Consider the following 27,583-nt stretch of genomic DNA (forward strand, 5'->3'; position numbering starts at 1 on the left):
TTAACCAGTGCATAGCAGAATATTGCAGAAAAACTAATAATTGCGTGATAAACTAGGCTATCAAAACAGTACTTTCACCGGTTTAATACCTTAAATCACTGTCCAAAGTTTTAGGGAAGATCCCAGATTAAACGAAGGACTGTCATGTTGCTGTACTAGGGATAGATTGGATTGACTAGGAAGAATATACACACTCCGTTAAAAGCTCAAGTATCAAAAGCCAATCCAGCAATGGCCAGAGAGGGAATGCTCGGGCCATTGCTTCAGGAATATGATTGTAAGCCATCATATGGAAGTTATGTTTTTCCCCCAAAAAATTGGACCTATACTTCACATATTACATTTACCTGACCATGTGGTACAAAATTTTCGCATTGAACTCGAAACTACACACGTACTATTAGTTATAAAACGTGTGCGTTTCTTTTGTCGTTGAGTATAGAAAGTGTCAGATTTGTCTTCCATAAGATGTGTGTTTTACGTCAGACTCTGGGTGTCATCAACAATAATACTATTAAGTATAATATATAAATATAACACGAACAAGGGAATCCAAACTGATTTTATATAACTTACTTTATAATTCATATTAGGGTATCGTCATAAATAATATAGTGACATAAGCTTTATACTAATTATGTCCTAGGCCCTTTCTTTGTAAGAAAGTGGGCGAAAAATAGTAATAATGTTCGTTACTGATAAATCTATTATCTTACAGAAAACATCTCTGTTATATATACATATTTAACTGTATAAAAGAATAATTATATTGTGCTTTTATGATGGCCATGCATTCTCACATACACGTTAATTTCAATTATTAAGTTTGAAGATTGTTCATTTTTTGCATATAAATATATTAAAATTAAAGATGCGTATAGAAGAGCTAAATCTGCATACCTTCAGATGTTATACATACAACTCTCTAGAACATCGGATGGCTAAGATATTGGGCGGATTAAACAATCTTCATTAAACGCCCTCACAGAGACTTAAAATCGAGACATTTTTAAATTTCCATTATCTATTTTAAACTGTTATAGCAAGAACGATACGCTCTTTACCTAAATCTTACATAATGCATTTCAATAGTTTGGTAAATACTTTGATTATGGCTAGAGATTATTCCTGTTGAAACAGACTTGACAAAAATAAGCTTCTATCATAATTGTTGAAAACAACGAGTTGATATTGGCGCGAAATCTATTGTTTGTCAACGTGGAAAAGACATATCATTATGTAACATGAAAACCCTCTCTGGGTGAATGCGACTGGGAATACTAAATCACAACGTTTTCCAATCAAATGATATACTTGTCATGTCTACAGGACGATGCATGTCTGTAAGGAAAAACAAAGGTAATTTATCGATGTAAAGCGAGGAAAATTAAAATAATATGCGTGGTCGAAGTAACATTTCGAAGCGTATTCCGAAAATTATTAAAATTATGTTTATTAAACTTCCATTTGCCCCATTAAGCAATTTTCCTCTGAATTTGTTTCCTTTTATGGAAAATAATTTAATAATAATAATGATAGAATAATCGCATTAAAATCAGTCGGTATCGCTATCACACTCAGCAGCAGCATCAGTAGCAGCACTATTGTCTACTACATCAGTTAGGCCATTATATTGTTTGTGCACTAAAACAAGATTCTTTCAAGAAAGGCTTTGCTTTATTTTTTAATACATTTTGCATAGCTATTTTTTAATAAATTATCAGTTCTCGGTTGATGTTAAATTAGATGTATAAACAGTTATAGTGTTTCATGTCTGTGATTTTGTTAATGACTGTATGATTTTTATAAGTTCATGTTCATCAAATCACGAATAAACGCCTCATGAAATTTGTTTTGTGCCCGGGTTTTATTTGCTGGTTCGGTTTTTGCTAGATTATTGTGTTAGACGGAAGGCTAGACAGCACATAGTGTTGCATTACAATTATATGCCAAATAAATATATATGATTATGTTGTACATATCTGTAACATATCCCGACTTTGACATTTGAACAGCAGAACTGATTCCAATGTTTCTAATAACCATATAAAAATAAATCCCAGAGATAAAATCTGTTGAAATATCAATGACGTACTCGCATTTTTATAATTTTAAAAAATGTCAGTATCTCAGATTTTATTCTTCTGTAAATCAAAATATGATTGGTCCTATGTAATAATAAAATACGTATTGCAGAAATTGTATTGATCGCATTTACATCATCCGATGTATAAAAAATATATTATAACATGTAGATGATCGTTTCTATATGTATTGCCGACAACTTTTTCAATAGAAATGACATTTCTGGAAAGACGGATCAATGTATGTTTTTGGCAGATTACATTTTACGAAAACCTTTTGACATAAATTGATATAATATGACGTATTTAAAAAAGCATTAGAGCCTTTTTTGTTCTGCTTTCCATTCCATGTTTATCATTATGAAAATGACTTAAAATAATCAATTTGTGATATTTTAATACATCAACATATGCACAAATATCAACTTAAAAACGCACACAACTCTTTCGATTAAAGACTTTATTACTTTGCTTTTTAATATTGATATCCGTAGAAAAAGTTGGGATCACGTGGCTAAGTGGGAAAGACACTGGCTCGCTAGCCTGGAGGTCGGGTGTTCGATCCCTGCATTGGCAGAGAAAGTTCATCCAGATTTTCCGGCGTGGGTTCCCCCCTTGTCAGTGATGTAGGACAGAGGGCCTGACAAGGACAGCTGTCTAGTCCTTAGGAGGAGACGAAAAACCAAGGTCCCGTGTATATATTGGAATGCACGTAAAAGATCCCTTGGCAGTTGGAATTCGATATAAGAGCGGCACTTGCCCGGGCAAAATTTCCCTTATAGCACACTGTATGGCGTATGCCCGTCTTCATTAGCCCAGCATAGGACGAGAACAGTCGGACGTTAAAGCCCATTTCATTTCATTTCCGTAGAAAAAGTACCTTTTTATGTCAAAAAATGGACTAACATTTAATAATTTACGATAAATCTGTATTATTGAGGAGTTTCGTTAATAAGGGACTTGCAAGATGCTGCGCAGTTTTAAAAAATGGTTCTGTTTCATTATAAAATCAAAAGCGACAACCACACTACTGTAATCTTAAACAAATACGCGACTGTCCAGACGCTGCAGTTTTCACTTGACGCCATGGAATTGAAATAAATCTAAACGTTGCATTTATTCGTTAATGTCTCTAAGCGTCTTTCACACATAATCGGGGATTGCTACTTTAAATCTTAAGTTGGTCTATAAAATTATTGCACATTTGCATCGAATACTGTAATTCTTGATTTAGTTTCCCAGGAGATACAAGTGTAATATTTAACCATTAAATCTCATTTTAATAATACCAGAAATGCTTAGATTATTCTTCGAGAAGACTCAATCGAAAATAAGACGGACATCACGTTGAGTGCTATGTTGGGACTCGAATCCGCAGGCCCTACAACAAGTATATGTAAACTCGAGACAGGACAGGGCTGACAGGGCAACACAGTGTAGACATCTACCGAGCACAGTCACACGGCATATTTACAACTCTTCTGCGTAATACCAGGAAGACATAATGCATACAAACCGTCCATCCTTGTTTTCACAAATGGGTTATTTTAATAACTCATAGTTATTTTAAACCAGGGTTATTATTATTGACTTTTGTTGTATATTGTCATCATTTATTATATTTACAGATTGTCGGTTAGGGTGTAGCCATGGATGTGAAAGATCAGAATTTGGAGATTTTTATTGTATATGTGGTGATGGATTCCGTCTGGATGTAGACAACATCACTTGTATTGAAAAAGGTAAATTCATCAGTGTAGTGAATATTTAATTGAATTACTCAAATCTACCATATAATTGTTCCTAGTTCTAAATTTGTTTTGTAAAATAGAAATGCACACTAAACGTCTCCAGGTATATAACGTACATGATAATTTTCTATTTTCACAGAAATGTATCGGATATCGGTTCAGTTGCCTCTGAAGGGTGTGGTATTTAACACCATGTTTTTGGACAGATACATATCACGAAACCTCAATCCATTTAAGGTAAGGCCGGTTACTATTTTTAATTTCATAGCGTGTAGTCTTATATGAAGTTTTACTCAAATTTCTTATTTTAGATCTGAACAAAAAGTGAAACGTATATCTTAATTATTTTCATTGGAGACATTCCTATTTATGTGTTCAAAGAACGTTGGCAAATGTTGAAAAATGCCGCCATAAATGTATGTGAATTATCTGGGTACTAGCCGAATGTAAAATAATTTGATGGAATTCAGAATAATCTAAAGACACATTAATGTCGCCACTATCTTAAAATTAGCACCATTAATGTAAAACTAAGAGAAGACGTGATCATCGGTCAGAGAAAAAACAATTTCTGAGAATTTTGGCACCACATAATGCCTCGTGAAAATTATCCTGGTTCAAACCAGTGTACACCACATGACCTGTTGACTAATGGCTTTTTTTTTATTTATTTTTTTTTTGCAAACTGAAAATTGCGTTTAAAGATGTGGTGCGGTTAGAATCTTTACTAAAGTTTCATTAGCAAGTATTTTCTCCTATGTTAGCTTACGAAAATAGAATTAATAGCACCAATTATTTTCGAAATCCAGTTAGAATTGTCGTTTAAAGGTGCCCCGAAAATTAATAATATTACAGTCAAACTCGATCGTTGACTTAACCAAGAAGAAAAGTTACCAACGCGATTCCTCATAACCACCAACATTGTCCTTTAATTATGTTTATGTTTAAATTCATAATTATATTAGCAATACATATATAGACCAAATACAATATTAATGAACACTTGTGTTAACGAGGTCGTATTTGGTAACACGTGATTAATATGTATTTTTAGATGGAGTGGATTTGATCGGTTATATATTTAGGTTTTAATTAGTTATTATTAGCTTAATTAAATTTTATTTGAAGCGTGTGTATATTTAGACTTTTATGTCAAACATGATCAATATGAATCCTGTTATTGCGATTGAATAACAGGAATCAGGAATCAATCTATAGGCTTGTAGCACCGGGGGCTTTCTTTCAGTAGTTTATCCACGTTGATAACTCTGATTCGGTTTATGAATATGCTGATAGAGATAATTTTAAATTTCATTTAGAATCATTCACTGATGGTCTCAGTCCCTTTACAAAATACACAACTCCTTCTAGCCGTCATATTCGTTTCTAAAAAATAGAGCAATCAAATTGTGTTGATATTCAATCACTTAATTTTATTATTTTCTTCTCGTTGACTGATTAATTTCGTATTATCGTTAACAGCTTATAGCGATATAAATATGGTCTATCAAATTAACTTACATCAAAACTAATTTATTTGAAGTATATATAACAAAGTTTGCCCTATAACTATAATCAAGCTGTTTCCTTCAAAAAGAGGTTACTAGCACGAATCACTTAACCTAAACTTCCTTTATAAGACTCCGCATGACCGTGGTGCCGATGTAAAAAAAAAAACCCATAACAGAATACTTGCTTGCATTTGCTGTGATCTGTGAGTGTTCTAGTAAGCCTGGGTTTCACCATATTCCTGAAGCAATGCCCCGAGAAATCCCTCTCTGGCCATTGCTGGATTAGCTTATGATACTTGAGCTTTTGAGGGAGTGTGTTTATTCTTCCAGTTCAATCAAATCTATCCCCAAGCACAGCAACATGACAGCCCTTCGGTTAATCTGCGGTCTTCCCTAAAACTTTGGACAGTGATTTAAGGTATTAAAACGGCGAAAGTACCGTTCGTCTCAAAACAATATTGTTTACATTATATCCGTGTTGACAGTTGATAGCCTTTTTTGTCACACAATTAGTTTTTCTGCAATATTCTGCTATGCACTGGTTAATTGGGCATAATAAAATCGTGAGTCATGACGTAACGTTATGTAAACATATTTGGTCCAATTTGGAGCTCTGTTTGGTATTGTTACGCAGTTAGCTATTGGTTGTTATTCGGACTATTGACCAGTCATAATTTAGAACAAGAATTTGCTTTCTTTACAGCAGTGAGTAGTGGGATTAGCTCTAATCAAACGAAACACTGCGAGGAGTATGGGGTTTCACATGCAATATGCAGACTACATTAGCAAGACGTTTTGTCAAGATAACCGTCTGCCAGATTGCCTAATTACCCCGATCGATTGATCTCCGGATTAAATATATCCCAGAAGCAAAATGCCCCTGTTATATGTTTTCTAACTGAAATTGGTATAACTATACAGAACGTTATTACAGATGGTAGACATCGAAATGATTGTAGTTAGGGTTCAGTATGTCTAATTTTAGATATTAGGTAATGCTTGTCTTGACAGAAAAAAAAGCACAATTGAAATACATAAATGAGAATGATTTTTAGTGTTACAGATTGTATTTGTCGATAGTGATCTGATTTTGAAAGAAATCTTGAGTTTTGTTCTATTTAATCAACATTTTGGAAGTAGTATCATAGTCTGTTTTTTTTATTTCCTGAAGTGTGTGCCAGGAATACTTAACACGTTATGGGGAGAGGGGGGGGGGGTGGATGGCCGAATGGTTAGCACGTGCGCGCTGTATCAGCCGAAAGGTCTGTCATTGAGTCAGTAACGTCGTCTGCCCAACCTCGTGGGTTTTCTCCGGGTCCTTCGGTTTCCTCGCACTGCTACAGACCGCAAGCGACTTTATGAAATAAAATTGAACCATGTGTTAGTCCCGAAATGACCTGGTTTGTGTCGAGTCGGCGTTAAACCCCGTTCCTCTCTCTCTCTCTTAATATGTTTTAAATTCAAACTCATTACATTAGGGCTATTCTTTTGAACGCTTGGGTTCTTCTGGCTTTTAATTAAAACAATAATAAGCCTATAAGTCATACCTGTTCAATTGAAATTATTGGTTACATTATTAGAAACATGTGGGATGATAGGGGGATCTGTTAGTATAAACTCACTCCGTGACACAACCTTATTTTTTTAATTAGTGTTTTTATGTAAACGATTACCGTATAATCAAATTTTAAAAATACTTTGTCCATTGAAAATCGTGCATGAAATCATCTGGTAAAAATCTACAGTCGTTAATGATGCGTAATCACATATTGTCATTGTACGCATTTAACTAAGTAATAACCAAAAGCCTTACGGAACACAACATGACTTTGTTCTTAGTCCTAAGTAGTAACAACCTTTAATGCCAGCATTGAATCGGCTCACCAAGTTCTATTTCCTACCACAAAGGAATGATTGAGCATGTTAAATGCAAATAAGAGTTTGGTTTTTGTATTTTATACAAACTTTATCGACCTAAAACACATGAATTCATGTTCATGCTTAAAGAGGAAAATGATTCGCCAGAGATAGTTTCTTTTAATGCCATATACAATTTAGCAATACATGTAATTTATCATGCTTAGCAAGACAGTTATGTCCAAATAGACCACAGTGTTAACTGCGAGATAAATTTTGATGTTAGAAAATTGTCTTGGGATGAGAAATTGTTGGAATCAAGCTCAATTTGGAAATAAAGAATGAATATTGACGGGATTGAACCTTTTATTAATTTTTTGTCTCTAGACATCTCTCAGTCTGCTATATGTTATTGTTAGATTTTCTACCTTTGACATGTCGTGGTGATAAAGAAGATCTGTTTGTCAATGTATCAATAATGGCTTGGTGAAAGAGGAACATAGACTTGATTCTAGTCGTCCAGGATTGCCAAACCCACAAAAAAACGGGGGACCTGAATTTTAGGGGAACTAAAATATGCGGATTAAAAAGGTTCGACTCTATTCTTAGTCTAAATGTAAAAAAAATGGAATGGATCTTAACGTGTGAGTTGACCGGACGATAAATATTATAGATAATGTATATAAACACCTCACCATCATTCTGTGTTAATACAGACGTTAAACTATAATTGAACTTGGTAATTATATATTTTCGTTATTATTGAAATGGACGCTTAGCAGATTTTATATAATTTACATGTTAGAATAGGTAGAGACAAGTTAATCTCCCGATAAACTGTCTTCATTTATTTTAATAATGAGAAAAGGAGTCGTTGATCCATGCTTAAGTCTGTCTGATTGATACAGACGATAAATAAATATGGTTATTATTGATATCATTACATAAACTCAAAATCAGAAAAACAGTCTGTAGCAACATCGGCTGTAAAAATGTCGAAAAGTGTAACAATTATTATATTAGGGGTTGCATTGTCTGTCTGTTGCAATCTGCCTTTCACAATTTTAAGCACAATAACCCGACTGCTTATAAATGAGCTGGGAGGTTCAAACGTGATGTAGATGTTTATTAGTGAAAATCTTGACTATTGCGACGATGTACATTTTCTGCTTAACCTAAGCAAATATATGCATTTTCACAATTAAAATTAATTCTAATTAACTTAGAGTGGTGTAAAGTTTCGTGTCTAAGTTAATAGGCATTTCTGCTAAGGTTAAGCCAAGTGATAAGCAATTTAATTGATCGAAACGCTGGGGCACGGTAACCTTCAAACGTTCATTACACCAACTTCGATAATGAGTATTTTCTGCTTAAAAGGCAATGTATAGCCTTTGGAACATGGGGCAGAATGTTCAAACTTGGTGAAGGTTTAAATTGGGTGAATGTTATGACTGACTTCGAAGATTAACATTCTCCACTAAGTCTTAGCAGACATAAACAATTTGATTGGTTGAGACTTTAGAATATCATAACTGTGATTCTAATTGGGTGATACTGATAAAGCTCCGAATATTTTTTCATGACATCATTACCTTAATTTAGTTCGATGATTTGAACACAATAACTGAGTTACATATACATGTCCATTAGGTGAATGTCTTAAGTGGGTTCAGTGATTAACACTTTCTGCTAAAGCTAGCCGGGATATTGGTCGATAACGATAACCTTGATTCTAATTCGATTCAACGCCTGTAAGCTACAAGGGGTAGGGTGGCATACCTAACCTCAGATAGATCGTTGTTCTGATTTCCTGCAGATGGCTGGAGTGCAAAAGTGTATGTTAAACTTTACTGGAAACTAAGGTAATTTCGCATGGCTAAATTTGTTGTACAATACGACAGTAGATGTGTTGAGTCAAGACAATAACATCAACTTATGAAATATGTCCAGAATTTCCATTAATTAATATGATTAAGTGTGAATTGACTACATCTCGAACAAGCAACCTCAAAATGACTGAAGCATTTTGTTGTGAGATGTTCAAAACCACTAAGCGAAATTGGGCTATTTTTACATTTGGAAATTAGACAATAAGTATCGACAAGACCCTTGACCATTCATAAAATCTTAAACTAAAATCAACGAATGAAAATGTTAACTCCTGGAAATAATTTAGTCTAAGATTTCGTGAATAAAGGCTTTGACAAGAATCTCTCTGATCTACCATTCACACCATCACCTACACCCACATACGAACACAAACAAAGCGAAGAGGAGAGCGCCCGAGGCACGTTTGCGTGTATAGAAATAAAGTCACTTTTGTTGTAATCATATCCATTTTAATAACTAGTTTCATGTATTTTTTTTACATTTCTTTATTAAAGTTGACAAAATCTCTATTCATAGTTTTTAGAAAATCCGAAAGAAATAAGGAATTAAAGTTTAATGAAAGATATAACCAAATCTCTGTTTTTTAAAAGTTGGGAAAAACACCCAATTTCATTACTTCACAGCTGCAGCTGATGTTCTTACAGTAATTACTTGCACTGCATACCAATATGTTTTGACGCACTCTTAAATCTAGTTACTTTAACTGGCCATTTTCTGCTCATTTGGTTTCCTTATTGATGTACGGACGAAGAATATATTGGCTATTTAGCCATCTCATTTACCGGATAGACTTGATTCTAATTGCAACTAAATTATCTATTAGGTTATCTTATCCAGCTGGAATCAAAACGAGTTAACCCAATCAGAATGACTAACACGAAGATAATCAATTTACATTAAGACGCTCGAGTTTCTAAATGAAATGAAATTAAGTTATAGAGTATCATTAAGGACATGACATAACATGCTAAACTTCGGGTGGAATTACTAGTGTGGGTCGTATTTTTAAAGGAGAAGCTCTAGTTTGCATTAGATCTTCGAAGAACTGATCACATAATCAAACGTTTAAATTTGACGACATCGCCTAATTGTTACCATGCCTAAAAGTTTGAGCCGTTTGGAAAACTGTATATTTACATTATGTAACTCTTTTATGTCGATTACTTTTTGAAAAAAAAAACAACAAAAAGAAACCGAAAGTATAGCGGGAAGTGATCACGACGCACTCCCAATAGATATGATATCCAAACCCAAGGTGGTTGCTATACAGTTAAGGAACTTGTCTTCGACCTGCCCTGACAACTGGGCGTTGTTATTTCTTTAATAAACGCGTATTTAGAAAGCTTCAGGTAGTTGTTTGGTATAAATGGTTTACTAAAAGATATCTTCGATTTCCCCGTATAGCGTCGCTGGAATTGGATGTTTTATTTGTAATTATGATAATAAATTATTTCTTCAATAACTATCAAGTAGATGTATATATGAAACACCGCATTAAGTATAAACAAAGGTACAGATACTTTATCTATATAATGATATTTAAATTTACATTAGACATTTTCACATTAAGACTTTTCGAACAATACAAGATGGCAGGTTTTATTACAAGATGGCTAGGGTTTATAGACCTATATGCAGTAATTGTGTTTGTACAAGAGCTCGAACCAGCGGATACACTTATCACCATGTTTAACCTGAAATACCGGTTCAATATAATAAAAAAAAAATACTTGAGACGATATTAATTACCATTTTTTCGTATTAGTTTAAAACTTTGCATTCTTCAACGGAGAATGATATAACACTCTAAATACGTACGTATTGCCGATTAACCAACGTAATCAATTTGTTTCTGTACTGCTAATAAATCTGCCAAAGAAAAAAAATGGCAGTACCGCCATTTTGGCTTTACCTGTTTGAAAGCACTTGAAAGCAATCAAAACAATTTTTTTATTTTTCTATTAAGCTGATCTGTTTTCATACTATCGTCGGCCTTGGGAAATTTGAATTTAATAACATCTTTTCCTAATAAGATACCAAAAGATAAGTCTTTTGAATTAATTTCATGTGATTGATTTCTTCCTGACACTGGTTTCCTACCCAGTATCCCTCAAGGCAAGTTAGCGAAGACCACAGTGTGACAATGGCCTTTGTATTGTTTTTTCCGAACTTTCTGTAGATGAAATGTCTTCGTATCTAAGTAGCTCTATATCAACAAAATAAAAAAGGACTTTCTTCTGGTTATACTTTGTTCTTCGAGATGGATGAATGTTTCTTAGAATGTCATTAGTGTTACTTTGTAGAAATCTTAAATTTAACGTCCAATGCAGCTTGCTTATCAGTAACAGGAAGCAATTCGTGGAATGGGCGAATGTAACGGATCATAGGTTGCAATATCAGGAAAAGGAGTCGAAGTTTCCAAAATACTTTGTAATAAACATCAGAAAGTTTCAAGGTCCACGTTTTAATTTAATTTATGTTTTAGGATGTCGGTGTGTGTGTGTGTGGGGGGGGGTAGTAAACATCAAAAACTTTTCGGAGGTCGATGTGTGTGTGCGGGGGGGGGGGGGTAATTGCCATATGGTTTTCTATTCTACATGTTCCACCAGCAACAACTCAAAAGCTGTACGTGGGAAACTTTGTTGGTTTTCCACACCGAAACTACCCACTGTAAGACCTGGTGTTCTACCTACAATAGCACCAAAACGATAGTTGGGATGATCAAATGGTGATTTCAGATCCACGCGTTTTACCAACAAGAGCACCAACGAAGTCTATAGGTGGAATGATTCATAATGTTTTTAAATCCACATGTTTATCCTGCACTACACTGTCTCCCTATTCATATTAGGAGCTCTAAGAAAAATACGTTCAACAATATTGCCGAATTTCCAACGTAATCAATTTGTTTCTGTGCAAGGTTTCATATCTATCTAGGACATTTTATTTTCAGCTGGTCGAGAAATTGAGAGCTATGGGATTACATACAGCCACGAGGTTAAAATACGACAGACTCAGGTTAGTGTAATATCATCTTATAAATTGTTTTAATCATTTCTAAAAGAAGCATTAATGATATACTTCTTTGAAATATGATTTTATCAAACACAGCTGTACATGTTATTTGAAAAAAATACAAATGAGCTGCTTTGTGACATAGCCAATGGTGATTTATCTTGTCTTAGGCAACTATATATTTAGCCAATCACGACGACTTCATATATAATAAAACAAAACTTAGAAGGAAGTAATTGTAGCTCACATGAAAAAATAGACATTGTCCAAAAGAAATTCAAAATGATGATCGAGAATTATAGAATTATACTCAGAAAGGAATACCTGGTGTCTTGTCCTTTACTTCGACAGAGATTAATTTTTTGAGAAATCTTTTTGGGTCTTTGAAACCAGCGGCTCTAATCGGGTCCTTCGAAACATTGTTCGACGATTCGTTGTCATAGAGACTTTAATAATATCGTGGCGTCATTCGCATGGTTTGTAAAATATTAATAGTGTCTCGATTTATTTCGTAGTGAAACGTACCCAGACTGATCATTTAACATTGAATCAAGAAAACAAAATCAAAATATCAACATTAAATGCCCATAATACATTTCGACGAAAATTAGTGGATGCCGCATTTTGACGAATTTTACAATCATCATATCTTTGTAAATACTGAACAGAATTGAACCTATTCGTTTAGAGACCAAACTTCCGCAATATCGTAGATATCATCCCTCAAATGACAAATATATGTAGGTGCTTTAAAGCTATAAAAATAAGCATTTATTTTTCTAAACTAAATCAATTCTCAGATCGATGTACTCTTGGTGAAATCAATGTTAGCTCAGTAAATGCCATCATTTAACCGATACAAAAACGGAACAGGTCCATCGGCAATTTTAACCCGTGGTTGAGCCACGAACCGTTCGATTAAAGTGTCCGTTGATTGACAGAGAGCTAAGTAAAATTTTAGAACCAAGATAGAAGACTTAATTTTCCGGATACAAACTTCTGAAGTTGATAGTTTGTTCAGATGTCTGAATAATGTGAATGTCAGGAAACTCTATTGGGTGTCGTCTGCTAGATTATATTAGCTCTTACATTACGTGGCTTTCAAGGAGAAATTGTTGGGTTTTTTTTAATTTTACATCGATTTGAACCGATAGAATATCGGCTATTCGCCAATGTAGCCTAAATGAATATGAATAATTTGTTCAACACGTTGTCAAAAGATTTAAAAGTACACTTTTTAAGAGAAAATAATTTCGCGGTGTTTCGTAAATATTTCCTTCCAATTTTGTTAGAAGGAAAAAAAAGCCATCTCCTTAGAAAACAAAGAACAAAAAATACTCCACCACATTCCTGAAAGTGATGAAAAGAAGGCAAGCATTTATTCTTGGGTGCGCACATATAATTTGTTTTAGTAAATGATATTATTAGTCCACCTCCTATTTTAATATGTGCATGGTTTGTAACGAAACCTGACTGTATTTGATGTAGTAAAGTGCTAGAGATAAATGGAATGGAATCAATTTACTGTTTTCAACTTTCATAGCCAATGATAATGTTATCTTCCGTTTTGGGTTGGGTTTTTCTGCACGAAGATGGAACATTTTATTTTTATCAGGTGCATTTTCTTTGATTTATTCTGCTATCAGATGACGAGATAGAGAACCGTAGAAATTTTAAAAGCATTGCATGACTGATTCACCAGGGTTATTTTTGACGAACAGGTCTTTTTTGATGTATTTAATGGATTGCGTGCTCAGTAAAAATTATTATGATTTATGTTCAATATGCAAAGTTTAACATGGAAATGAAATTAAGAATGACATTAAAGTTCTAACCTGGCTTTGTATAGTCTGTGTATTTTAAGATAAAAATAAATCGAGTCCATTATATAAAATATTAATAATCATGAGCTGATTATATATGACTACCTGTCGACAGAAAGACGACATGGTTGTCTCCTACGACTATTTACTGTATAGTTAATCAAAAGAATGATTTTTTTCTGACCGTTGTCATTAACTACTGGAAAGCAATTACGCCTACGAGATGTATTCTGAACTATCACATAGCCATTCGTTATGACATAAGAGCTCAAATTAGCACAATTTGTTCTTTAATGTGTGGCGTCAACTTCGTTGACGTCAGCAATGTCAGAATAATAATTACTGGACAGATGTTAGTTTAAACATCGAATAACTTGCCGGTCAGACTCGTCTAAGCTAGCTTAACTTTGTGTTCTCAACGCACAAGATGGGCAAACAAACCCAGATTAAAGTCAATGGGATTGCTACTGCCCCTGTGCCTTTAAACGTCGGCGCGCTTTAAAACATGATTATACTCTTCAAAAAAAGTAGGGAATATTGAAATGCAAATACATATATGCAGGTTGTGATATGATAAATAGTCATGGACACTTGACGTGCTTTGAGAGTATGTTCACTGATGAAGAACTTATCGCCCCAACAGAACCACTGAGCTGCCCGTGCGGCACGCAATAGCGCCATACACGTGGGAGTTTTTTTTTTTATCATATTTGACACTTCAAGGAAGGGTTGATGAAAACTGCCGCGTGCTGGTTTATCCAATCCATGTTTGCTTTCCTATCGGTTCTTGAATAAGATTTACTGTTTAGCGTATCTTTGCTTTAGTGTGTTACGTTTATTTTATTTGCAATGAGACGTCTTTAACATGATGAACGTCTACGTGCTATTGGTATGCGTCCAATGGGTTCTACACAGCAAGGAGTAGACAGCATGCTTAATGTGTCACAATGTTGATGATAGACCTCGTTCATGTCGTCCTAGAGTTACTACACAAGCCCACGATCGATATATTCGTACACGGGTCCTGCGAAACCGAGGACAAACGGCCAGTCGGCTTTCTGTAAACTTGTACCAAGTTACAGGAATTCGAGTTACACCCCAAACGATTAGAAATCGGCTACATGCAGCCCATTTGCATGTGCCACGTGTTGTGCCTGCATTAACTCACCAGCACATCGCAAACAGGCGTCAATGGTATAGGCAGCGTAGAAATTGGGCTAATCGTCGATGGGCGCGTGTAATGTTCTCAGATGAGTCCAGATTTACTCTGGATTTCACCGATAGGCATGCTCGCGTTTTGAGGCGTATAAATGAGGGTCATGCTAACGTTAACGTCAGACAGCATGACAGATTCGGGCGTGGGTCTGTTATGGTATGGGGAGGAATCACCGTGAATCGCAGAACGGACTTGCATATTGTTCAAGGAAGGGTCACTGGTGTGTACTACCGTGACCACATACTGGCACCGATAGTTCTGTCCTTTGCTCAACGTGCAGGTCGACGTTCCATCTTTCAAGATGATAATGCCCGTGCCCACCGATCGTGTCGTGAATGACTACCTCCAGTGTCACCATATTGTCCATATGCCTTGGCCAGCCATGAGTCCTGACCTTTCCCCTATAGAGCATGTCTGGGACATGATCGGGAGACGTGTTCGTCAACGTCAACGTCAACCGACAACACTGCAAGAATTGGCCGTGGAACTGCAAAAGGAGTGGGTCAGATTGCCCCAAATCGTGATTGGACGAATGATTAGGAGCATACCACGACGAATTGCTGAATGTCTGAGGATTGGTGGAGCAATTACTCATTATTAAGACAAAAATCAAAAACGTCAATTTTCATTTTTGACAGTGTATCTATTTGCGAGTGAAATGGGGCCATTAGATAAGCCGCCCATATGAACTGTTTATGTTCATGTGTAGGCAATTCGCCTGTTATTAACATACACTGGTTACCTCTAATAAAAACAGCAGTGCATTTCCGCAGTTTTGTATTGTTTCTGAATATTCCCTACTTTTTTTGAAGAGTAGCTGCCCTATTAAATTGTCTGTTCGGGAAATACGAATAGAAAGGGTCATGCCGGATATTATTTATAGGTTGAAACTAGTTCTGTGGTTTTCATTAGATTTCCAGCTTAAAACTTTTTGAAATACAAAATCCTTATACGCCGTTGATTGAATGGATACCGCCAATACATTCGGTGATAAACTATATTTCGATTGGTATGTATGAACTCAAATTTGAGCAGTTAGCAATTATTTGAAAATATCATTTGACACAGCGGCTTGCTCGTGACGTAAGTCAATTAGAAATGAAAACTGACTAACGAAGCGAATAGCCAAGCAATGCACTTCGACTAAGCTTAGAACTGCTTCATTTAGTACATCATAATGTAGTTTTATAGTGATAAATAATATAAATGGGGAAATTGTGACTTATAAGTTACTTATTTAGAGCGGTGGACTATAAAAGTCCGCTAATGTAGTTTTATTGTGACAGATTGATTTATTAAAGTTTAAATAATATTCTCTTAGAACAGAATAAAATGAATATACGTAAATTGATATTTATAACTTAAGTTTGAAATAAGCTTTAATAATTTAAAAACGGGAATATAATAGAGGGTTTTACACAAGCTAAATCTGTTCCCCAATCAAATATTGCCTTTACATTGGTTCCATTCTGTACAACATAAAGTCGTTTTATTTTGGCAAAGTGGTTTAACTTTTTTTTAAATTTAAATATTATTGTTTAAGAATGACATAAAACAAGTACATAAATTGGATATTTATAACGCGGGTTTGAAATATAGCTTACTGATGTAGAGACGGACTAAAATATTGCTAATTAATGTAGTTTTATCACGACAAGATAGATTTATATTTCGTAGAAATGATATAAAACAAGTAAGTATTAAAGGGAAATTAAGAGTAACAAAAAGTACATAAAATATTTTATATAATTTTACCATCAGAAATACTATTTATTATTATATATAGTGCCATTCATCTTTCTCTTGTGTAACAGTAACCATAAGAAAATCATGTTCTGCATATGATATCAAGACACAGTAACCATTGGTGTTATATTAAACATATTGTTGTTTTGCATCCAAATTTGACAGAAATATGAGAATCTTGTGTACATGAAGGGAGAACACTGAGTATCAACCCATCCATATGTCTGTCCTGGCCTTATAACCTCAAATTGACAAAAAGCAAGCGAATTTGCATTAAAGATACATTAGTTAAGAGCTAAATCTGCCTATTGCAGATAATTAGACCCTCGGGTGGCTTGGATATAACTTTGATTTAAACAGTTGTCCATTTAATAATTAAATCAACAAATGACTGACCAATCTAACGTTTACCGTTAATCACTGATGTCACTACCAGAGATTGTCGATGAAAGGCCTGTCAATCGAGAGTACATAGCCATTGAGAATGTTACTTGATAATCGAAAATATGTGGCTGGAGTTATCAATCAAACAATCGACAATTTTTGGAGACAGTGCGGCGACAGCTGATGCCTATTTCTAGTCCAAACTTCCAACAGTGACAACGTCGTTCAGAATAAAGTAATTTAACTGAAATGTTCAATATTTTCTTTTTTTATCATCTATTCTTGAATTATTAAAGCAAGAATGTCAAACTCTTTATTAAACGCTTAACTAATGAATCTGTATGGGAAACGGCTGGGATACATCCATTCGTACGTCTGACTGGGACCCATGTGAGCAAGCTATTTATTGAAATAAAAACGATATCATACGTTAGCCTAAACAATATCGCCTAACATATCTCCCAGTTTTTAAACAAACAGGGAAACTTTTATTTATTATTACAGTGACAATGGTGGACAAAAGGAATTGTTGTTTCATTTCTTTCTGGAAATACAGCAGCTCCCTCTAGTCAATACAACTATTCATGATCTGATAACTCATGGTAGATTTCTGAATATCAGTGTCGATGTGGCCAACATAAAATATATCATAGATCCAGGTTAGTTGAATATCCCATCGATTTGTTTATCCGATTATTTTTCTTGATTATTAAGATTTGTAATGAATATCAAGACTTATATAAAACTACAAACCCCACCAAAGAAGATATAAGCAATTTGTGCCTGTAATGCTACACTAACTAATTAAAGTGTGTCATTTGCATAGTCCTAATGTCATCTTTCCGGAAAATTGAATGCATAATATTTTAAACCTATTTAGTTTTAAGAGAGAGAGAGAAATGGGGTTTAACGTCCACTCGACACAAAATAGGTCATTTCGGGACTAACATATGGTGTAGGGAGACTAATGGATCAATCCAGTCCAGCCGGTTCGCTACCTCCATTTTAAACGTGGATTGTTTACTTTCATAGTACTGTAATCCTTGTTTTGATTTGATAAATAACATTCTATATTATTTTAGATAAATATCTTTTGTGTGAATTTTTACTAGAAATGAAGTTACTGTTTGTTGAGAACTACGACCAGCGTCCAGCAATAGAAGATCAACTACTGACCATTGCCTGCACAGCACGTGGTTCATCGGATATGACGTTTCATTGGTATAAAGATGGCTACCTTGTCGACGTTAATTTAAGTGACAGGAATGCATGGGTAGTAAGAATACCTCGTACTATGAAAGATAAACAGATGTCTGTACTTAATATAGATGGCGTTACTGTATACGACAAAGGTGGGTTACTCTTGATTTGGTTTTTAATAAATCCTGAAATCAGGTGTGGGGGGGGGGGGAATCAACAGGGTTATTCACTATAGCATTCTGTTCAACAAAATAGTCATCCGTCAATCTGTAGGTTACAGTACTATTACCCCGGTCATACTTATCCACCATTTTCGGTTCTCCACTTCGTACGGTATGTTTTTCCTTCTGCTATATACTTACACAAAGAATCTTCTAGATTTTGTTTGGTCGTTTTCTTGTAGTTTGTATTATACCAGTGTTTATTCAGACGTGGTTTTAAATTTTAAAGTCAGAAAGAAAATAATAGCCTAAGATAATTCTCCTCGGAGTCTCTTGTAAGTAGACACAGATAATAAAGCAGTATCTGTGGACGAACGAAGATTTGGTCTTTTCCTGTTTGTAGAATGTGAATAATTGTTTCATGTAGGAGGGAGCAGTATCCGAAAACAAAGCTTTATACACATTTGATAGCATATTAAAAAGTCGATCCGAGCTTTCACAGGCAGCCTTTGGAGACTTTTAAGAGATTCTGCTACATGATCTCTAGAAGATGACTTGGCAACTAGTCGAGCACAGTTATTTTGTTGAGGATGTTGAGGAATGTTGAGGGAGAAATCTGGAATGTCAGCCAGGAGTCCATTTTCATAGTCCAAGTGAGATATGAACAATGCTAATACAACTCTAGCACATCTACCAAAAATAATTGGCTTTTGGTTTTTGAGATAAAAAAAAAATATATATCTATTTTGCAAAAAAAAAAAGATTTATCAGAGAGATAATGATAATGGATTTCTCAATTTTTGCTTAAAATTCTTCCTTTTATGATTTTATAACAAGGGAGTACAATAATAGAAAAAATAATAATAATAATAACCAATTCATTTATATAGCGCCAACAATTCAGCTCAGAGAGCTGCTCTCGTAGGCTTACATAAGTACAACTAAAATAATATTACAACAATCCCAACACATTATTCCATAAAAAAGACATAAACATAAAATAAAGAACATTATTTAGTACACATGGTAAAAGCCTGACACAAACCGTATATTTGTCAATTGTCACTAGTAACCCCAGAAAGTATTTAGATTTGTTTTCTTTTAGTTGTAGCCTAATGCTTTCCACTTTTTATGACGCAAATTTAGAAGATATCGTTGATATGTTATTATCATTAATATAATTTTTGTTTTGTCAAGTATGCTCGATGGTGAAAAGATTTTTCTCAAATGAAACTTTACGGTCGATAAAGGAACTTTGGTTCCAAATTATTTTTTCAAATCGGCATTATCTGAAAAGAAAGGGATGGAACATAGGGGTGGTACGTAATTGTTTTGTACACGGTGAACAGTCCATATGCTAATTACACTATTTTGCCTGATTACACTATTTTGCCTATACTGCTTTTTTAGGACTTCGAATTTTGTCTAATAGTTTAATAATAATAATGATAATAATAATAATAATCACTTTATTTCAAAAGGGTAGAAAATTAGGCCTGGGGCCTTTCTTTGGATTGTTCGTACTTGGTTTTATTTTATTTTTGCATTAAGCCTCTTGTTACAGGGCTGATTTGAATGCAGTGCCCTCTGCTGTTTATATGTAATATAAGTCATATATAAGTGCCTAACTGGTTATATAAAGTTAATCAAACACAACTGATCGAATAGGCTCTTTGTTATGCTTTTGTTTGAAAATATCATTCTGTCAGTCCGTTTAGGCTTCAATTATCTTCCGATCGTTTTGACATCAACGCTTTTCAATACTCTCCGCATAGTTATGTCCCATTGTTACGAAATCTAAATAGGATGTTTATATATTCTATTGATTGTAAAAACACTTGATTTTCGATAATAACTCCCAGGGCTATTCCCATTTACTCAATTTTAAATGTTTGTTCAGTAACAATGTTTGTCACTCCTTTTTTTCATTTGTTTTCCTCATTCGACCAACTAGCACTGTAATGTGAGTGACAAACTTGTCAACGTGTAATCATGCCTGCAGGTGCAGAATGTACATAATTGTCAACCCATGGGTCGTTTTAACATTTCAATAGGAACATAGGTGATCTTTTAGTTGATGTCTAAGTAACACCTGCTATATATACAGAAATAAGTAATTACTAAATTAACTATTGAGAATATACCTTTCTTATCTGTGCTAATTCGTTCCTTCTACATACAAGAGTTTGATTTGTGACTCCTATTGACAAATGTTATGCATTTATTAATTTTATATACTGAAGGGATCACAAAGCTGATGGTTGGCGCGTGTTTCGTTGCCTGGAAATCTATGTTTCTTAAAGGAAAGATGTGTATTTGCACCGTGCCATTTTTCATTTTACTTTTTACTTCATAAGAAAGTATCAGATTGTTGCCTTGGGGCATCCACAATCACAAAGGTACTGGCGGGCGGGTGTATATTTCGTTGCCTGGCAATATATGTTTGTTAAAGCAATGATGTGTATTTGCACTGTTCCATTTTAGTTTTTATTTCACTTAGAAAATAGCAGATTGCTGCCTTGAGGCATCCAGAATAATCTAGATTGATGAATGGGGCCTCTTATTCTGACGTAAATTAGAGAAATTTGATTTACCGTTGTGGCGTTAATGCACTGCAAAAACCCCATTGTTGTATTCCCAAATAAATGACAGCAAGGAAATGGAAAATTATATATTTCTTTAAATTATTTTTCTTGGCACATTTGAAAAAAAAATGATTTCCCTCTGTTAAGGAGGCTAAATGTAGCAACCTTATAAATGTTTCAGTGCATTTGCAGCAGACCGTTTCTGGATATCTGCAAATACAGAACTTGTGTTCCTTCTCAAATTCTGGTTACCTTTTTTAAACCCCTTTCCCTTACATTTCTGTCTACAATTTATTTCATAACTCGAATTATCACGATCTTAACATCGATAGGTTGTTCAAGCATTCCGCTTCTTAGGTCAAGATTTGGGAAATATTATTTGATGTGTTCGCAGCATACAAAGAAAACCTCAAGTCTCTTCATAGTTCTGAAAGATTTGAAAAAGTTACTCCTGTGATTTTGATTTTTACTATGAAATAGCTAGTCGGTTGCCTTTGTCGTGCAAGTTAAATCTATGATCAAACTGCCTGAATCTATTAAAAAGATTGATTATATTTTAAAACGAATATCATTCATTATGTTCTGTTTAATCAAACGTTAGTATGTTATTCGGTACGCGTATTCATTTTTAGGTCACTTGTACCTAAATAACAAATGGTAGCTGTTAAATAACATTTTTATTGCTTTGTTGGCGTATATGAAATATGATTAGTTATTTTTTAACGAGCTAAATGTTTCGTTGGCGCACTTAGACCAGTTAGAAGGCGTTTGGGACATATAGCAAAGTGATTTTACACCTCCTATTTGGGGTGAATTTTTTAAAAATTTTCATTCACATTTTTCCCAACGATCAGGACGTACTCAAAAATCTATTTAATTCGCTACCCTAAAACAAACGTAGTAATTACATAACCGAGATTCTTATCGTTCTATTGGATTTTTTAAATCGGTATGTTATTCTAGTTGCATTTGTGGTATCTCGTGTCACTGAGTGACAGGTTCTATATCTCCTATTTTCATTTATTAGTCTTTATAGCCTAATTGTTTGGTCCACGCTCCCTCCTGTTGAAACTCGAGATATCCAGAAATCTGAAACCCCCCCCCCCCCCCAGTCAAAGGAATACCTAATGTTGCAATGCTTCTAATCCCTTGGTCCAAAAGTAATAGATATAAAATGGGCTAAATCACTAATATTGGGGACCTAGAAATTGACACAAATGGGTCGCAACGCATATAATAATGTAATGTGAATGTATATAAACTGATTTACATTAATTCGTTTCCGTTTTTACTCTAATTTCAAATCTGTTATGTTCGGCGAAATACGCCATAAGTCTCAAATCGAATGGCAATCTCTAGCGTCTGGTTATTCCGGTCTGCACCGACAGTATTTACTGCGCATGCTCTGCAGATAAATATACAGCGTCAACGTCTGACATGACTTGTAGTCCATGTGACAGACATATTGCCATTACCAATTTGATGAATAAATGTCCAAAATTGTTTGATGGACTTTCAGGTCACTTTGCCAAACGTTAGTTTGGCGACCATCTTTAAAAGGGGCCGCCGTTTTTTTTTATTTGAAATAGGGCGAATCGGGGAAACCTCCACAACTCCTCAACAGGTTCACCTATGGATATGTAATATGTCTCAAAATGTTTATATTACAATTCTGCATCTGCTGGTATATGATACATGCTGTTTAATCAATACTATCAGTTTCAAAGTAAAAGACTATTCCGAAAATAGCAATATTTTCGGGGGGAGGGGGCATAATGACTGTTCATAAGTTTACTAACAAATCTTGTTCAGACCCATATTATAAGCCAAATTATCTCTTTGGTCAACTAAAGTGATTTACTAGATATCAAAAACATTGATCATAAAAAAAAAATAATCTCTAATATGTGTCCCAAATCCAAGATGGCGGAAATTCAAAATGGTGGCCCAAATTTGCTAAAATGGCCAATTTGTCAGATAATAGTCATTTCACTGTTTTATATGACATGTAATATCCAATTCAAAGGGTTTTCAGTGTTACTGAACTTAAAGTTGCAATTGCAAATTGCTAAGATAATTTGAAAAGCGTTTTCGACTAGGCATCAAAAAATTTCCTCTTTCGTTTTAGGCAGTCCTATGATTTAATAGGATCATCATTGTCGCTGCTGAAATCTCCTGTTTCTTCTTGTACTTTGGCTAGTGTCCATTGCTGATGAAAAACAGTATTTGCGATGGTCACAGTAATTCCAATGTATTTCAAATTATCTCTGTAATTATTATTTTTAAACTTAGAACTTGATGTGAAATACATTTTACACTTTGAACTTTCATAATTGACAAATATGAATCCATGATACCATCTGTCTAGATTCTAGATGATACCACAAAAGCTTGACAGACATAGTCTTCAAAGTAAAAACCTGTCACATTACTACCATATCTGGACCAGAAATGAAATGCAACGTGGGTTAATGTCCTGCTGTTCTAACTAGGTTAGTGAAGATGGCTATTCGCCATGCAGTGTGCTATGAGGAAAAATATGCCCAGAGAAAGGCGTTACGGCCTACTCTTATTTCAAATTGCAACTGTCAAGGGTTCTTTTATAAGCACGCCAACGTGTACATGGGAACTTTGTTTTTTGTACCATCCGAAAGACTAGACAGTTTCTTTTGAGGCACTCCTTGTTGCAGTCTGACAAGGGGAAACCACGCTAGGAAATCCTTAGGTACTTTCTCGGCAAACGCAGGGATCGGATTCTGGACCTCATTGAGTCTTACTCACTGAGCCACCATTTCGGCCCATTTCTGAACATACAGAATAGGTAATTTCTTAACAACTAGATATATTTGCAAATTTATATTAAAATTGCACACCGTTTTGCTGGAATGATATTAAATCTTGTTTTCTGATCTGCGAGATCAAGTATAATTCACTCCATCCTCCCCCAAAAACTACTACACTTTTTTTTATAATAAGCCAAGCCAAGAGAAAGATTGACGATTGTCCCGTTTTGTGCTTAAACAATCATCTACGATATCCAAAATCTATTTTTGATGTAATATTCAAGTTCAGTGATCCTGAAAACCTCATAAAGGACATATTACAAGCCATTTAAAACAGAAAAATGACGATTATCTGAAAAATCGTCCATTTTAGGAAAGATCTTGCCGCCATCTTGGATTATAGCCATCTTGGATTTCGGAAACTCTTTTTTAGAGGTTGCAATTAAGTTCAGTGAAACCGAAAACCCTTTAAATGGCATATTACAAGGCATATCAAACAGTAAAATGACGATTATCTGAAGCATCGACCATTTTAGGAAAATTTTGGCTGCCATTTTGAATTTTCGCCATCTCGGATTTTGGGAAGCTAATTTTAGAGATCAATTTTAAGTTCAATGCTTCCTATGATATATCACAAGCCTTACCTTGTGGGATACTCATCCATGCTAACAAGAAATTCATTTTTCGTCCAATTTTGGCGGCCATTTTACAATTTGATTGCGAACGTTTTAGGCCATATCAATAGGTCAATCGGTTGAGGAGTTATGAAGGTGTACCTGACGCGCTCAATTACAATGAAATAGCGGCGGCAAAAATGGCATTTAGCAAAGTGACGCGAAAGTCCATCAATCAAATTTGAACACTTCGGGCACCAGGCTAACTGAAAATCGTGGTTGAATTTATTCATCAAATTGGTAATGATACTCCAAAATCCGAGGTCTGTCACATGGACTATTGTGGAATATGCCTAGCATCGTTCTGCTGAGCCCCTTGTAACAAATGGCAGTGAAACACATTATGGTACACGATTCATGTAACAATGGTAAAAATGTTTATTTTTTCTGAAATATTGGATATTGAAAGCCCACCTTTTCCCGGTAAGATCACAACATCAATGTTGATTTAAATTGACAAATAATTCGTGTTTTCAATTGAGAGAGAGAGAGAGAGAGAGAGAGAGAGAGAGAAAGAGATGGGGTTTAACGTCCACTCAACACAAACTAGGTCATTTCGGGAGTAACATATGGTTCAATGATAGGCCCTCCGATATTGAGTTAGAGACTTAGCTCCTTTAATATAAAAAAAAACAGTTTTGTTTGGATAACGCATGTGGTATCTTTCGCCAACGGTACTCCTGTTTTGATAGACGATTTGCCATTGTAATATTAACTGAGAAATATTGGTTTGGAGGTTCGCCAGGACAGTTTTGTATGTCATCCTTGATAACTATACGTTTTATTATTGTTATTTGTTTGTTTTTTTAATATTACAGGTGTATTTACGTGTAGAATTGAAGATTTTGGTCACAGTCAAAATAAATCAGTAATTGTGGACGTCATAACATACCCTCATATCGAGGTGACCCCTTTAGCAATGAGTCTGGAAGCCGGGCAACAAGTAGGATTCAGATGTGTGACACCCGACGATACTAGACAGACGTTCCAATACACTTGGTTTAAAAATGGCGTTGAAATAGAGGCTGGCAATGGTGAAGAGATCATCGAAGACCTTCTGCCGGCCGGAAGTCGTTTGCTGGTTAGGCGTGTGACGTCAGACGCTAATTACACTTGTTATATTACCAATTCTGCAGGCACTAGCAACCTCACAGCTTATGTTTTTGTTTTACCAGGTAATTTGTGTTTTTATTATCATATAAGACGAAACCAAGTGATAAACCTGAGAACAGGGTGTTTCGAGCTATGAAAGCAGTCCAAATTTAATTGGGGGAAGGATATCATCGTAACCGGCGTCTTCATTCATTTTTGTATGAGCACTCTACAGATCCGAGGATCAGAGTTCTTGTCAGATTTGCTCAAATTTGTCATTGTGTCATAAGGGAAACCCCATTATGGAAAGGTGTGAAAGCTGTACTGGGTGTGGGAGTTCTTGATAAAAATTTAAAATGGTTATTTGGGATTTGCATTACGATATACGAAAGAATCTTGGCCACAATTCTGTAGATCTAAGGCCAACATTATTCAACGGTAAAATTGGGGGCGGGGAGGGGAATATAAATGCACATATAAATTACCTTTCTGTGTGTATACATGCATGTATGGGATACAGATTGTACACTCTCTGGAATTATTTAACCCGGTTTTATACAAAGTATCCCTTTAAAGAAGGCTGGTTATGTTAAGTATAGTTCGAGGTCTGTGCTTAGAAAAAGCATGAAACAGATATCCTATTATATAATCTTTCATCTTCTTCTCTGTTAAATACTAGATTTCTTAATTAAACATTTAATTAAAATCAGAAATTGCTTTATGGATTATGTGGCTGTTTGTGTAGGCAACGCGGTAATAGACTGAACACGTCTTAATTAATTTTCTTTAAGAAGACAAATCTTAAAAGAAACTAATTCCGTTCGAGTTTGGGTGATATTTTGCATACATATAGGTATATTGTCTTTTCGATGTAGTGAATTATTTTACCTGTGTAGGTGAAAATAAAGACGTATTTGATTAGTCCCGAGAATGTTTTTTGATACGCCCACATTTTCATGTGGACGTATTATGCCGTCGCCCCTGTCCTTCCGTGCGTCCGTCCGTCCATAATTTGTTTGTGGACAACCCACAGGTCACAATATTTATCCGATTCTGACGAAACTTGAAATATAGGTCTATCTCCTTTCGATATTGGCATGTATCGGACTATAATTTCATGCATTATGGCCACTGATTGTATGAGAAATCACATGTTTAGCTTGTGGACACTCTAGAGGTCACAATTTTCATCCAATTTTGATGAAACTTGAAATGCATGTTAATAACCCAACGATTTTGGTTCCTGTCGATATTACAAAAGATACAAAACACTGCCGCTCGGATTGTATCTCGTGCTCCACAAACATCACCGATATTAAACTCTTTACACTGGCTGCGAATACAGGAAAGGATTGATTTCAAGATTCTCTCACTGACCTATCAGTGTGTCAATAACTCAGCACCATCTTATTTAACTGAACTATGTCAAAGTTACGAGCCTTCCCGGTGTTTACGCTCATATGACAAAAGCAAAAGCTTTTAGTTTTCTTGCTCCATCAAAATGGAACGATCTTCCAGTGTTCATCAAAAGTTCTCATTCCTTTGAGTGTTTCAAATCCAGACTTAAAACATACCTATTTCAACGTTATATTTAATTTAAAATAATGTGAAGAAAGTGCATAAAGCATACTTTAAGTGTAGAATTCGACACTATACAAATGTTCATACAAATGATTGGTTGGCCTTTTTTACTAATTGCATTTTTACTTTGAAACGGAACACTGAAAAAAAATCATTTAAATACAACGTATTGCGATGTAAAGACACCGAGATGCGTAAAGAGAATTGTAAAATGAAATGAAATGAAATGG

General features: G+C 34.9%; 1 protein-coding gene across 2 annotated transcripts in view; it reads left to right on the plus strand.

Annotated features, from left to right (window-relative positions):
* The window catches only part of LOC126819404 (uncharacterized), a 150,154-nt gene that overhangs the window by 92,001 nt on the left and 30,570 nt on the right, over window positions 1-27,583 (plus strand). For both annotated transcript variants that reach the window (XM_050547410.2, XM_050547411.2), the window contains exons 3-8: window positions 3,713-3,826; window positions 3,975-4,072; window positions 12,047-12,111; window positions 17,782-17,936; window positions 18,390-18,629; window positions 25,499-25,855. In XM_050547410.2, the coding sequence (XP_050403367.1) occupies window positions 3,713-3,826; window positions 3,975-4,072; window positions 12,047-12,111; window positions 17,782-17,936; window positions 18,390-18,629; window positions 25,499-25,855 (1,029 nt within the window). The remainder of the gene's footprint in view (window positions 1-3,712; window positions 3,827-3,974; window positions 4,073-12,046; window positions 12,112-17,781; window positions 17,937-18,389; window positions 18,630-25,498; window positions 25,856-27,583) is intronic.

Source organism: Patella vulgata, chromosome 4 (genome assembly GCF_932274485.2).
Source record: "Patella vulgata chromosome 4, xgPatVulg1.2, whole genome shotgun sequence".
NCBI classification, from domain to species: Eukaryota; Metazoa; Mollusca; class Gastropoda; family Patellidae; genus Patella; species Patella vulgata.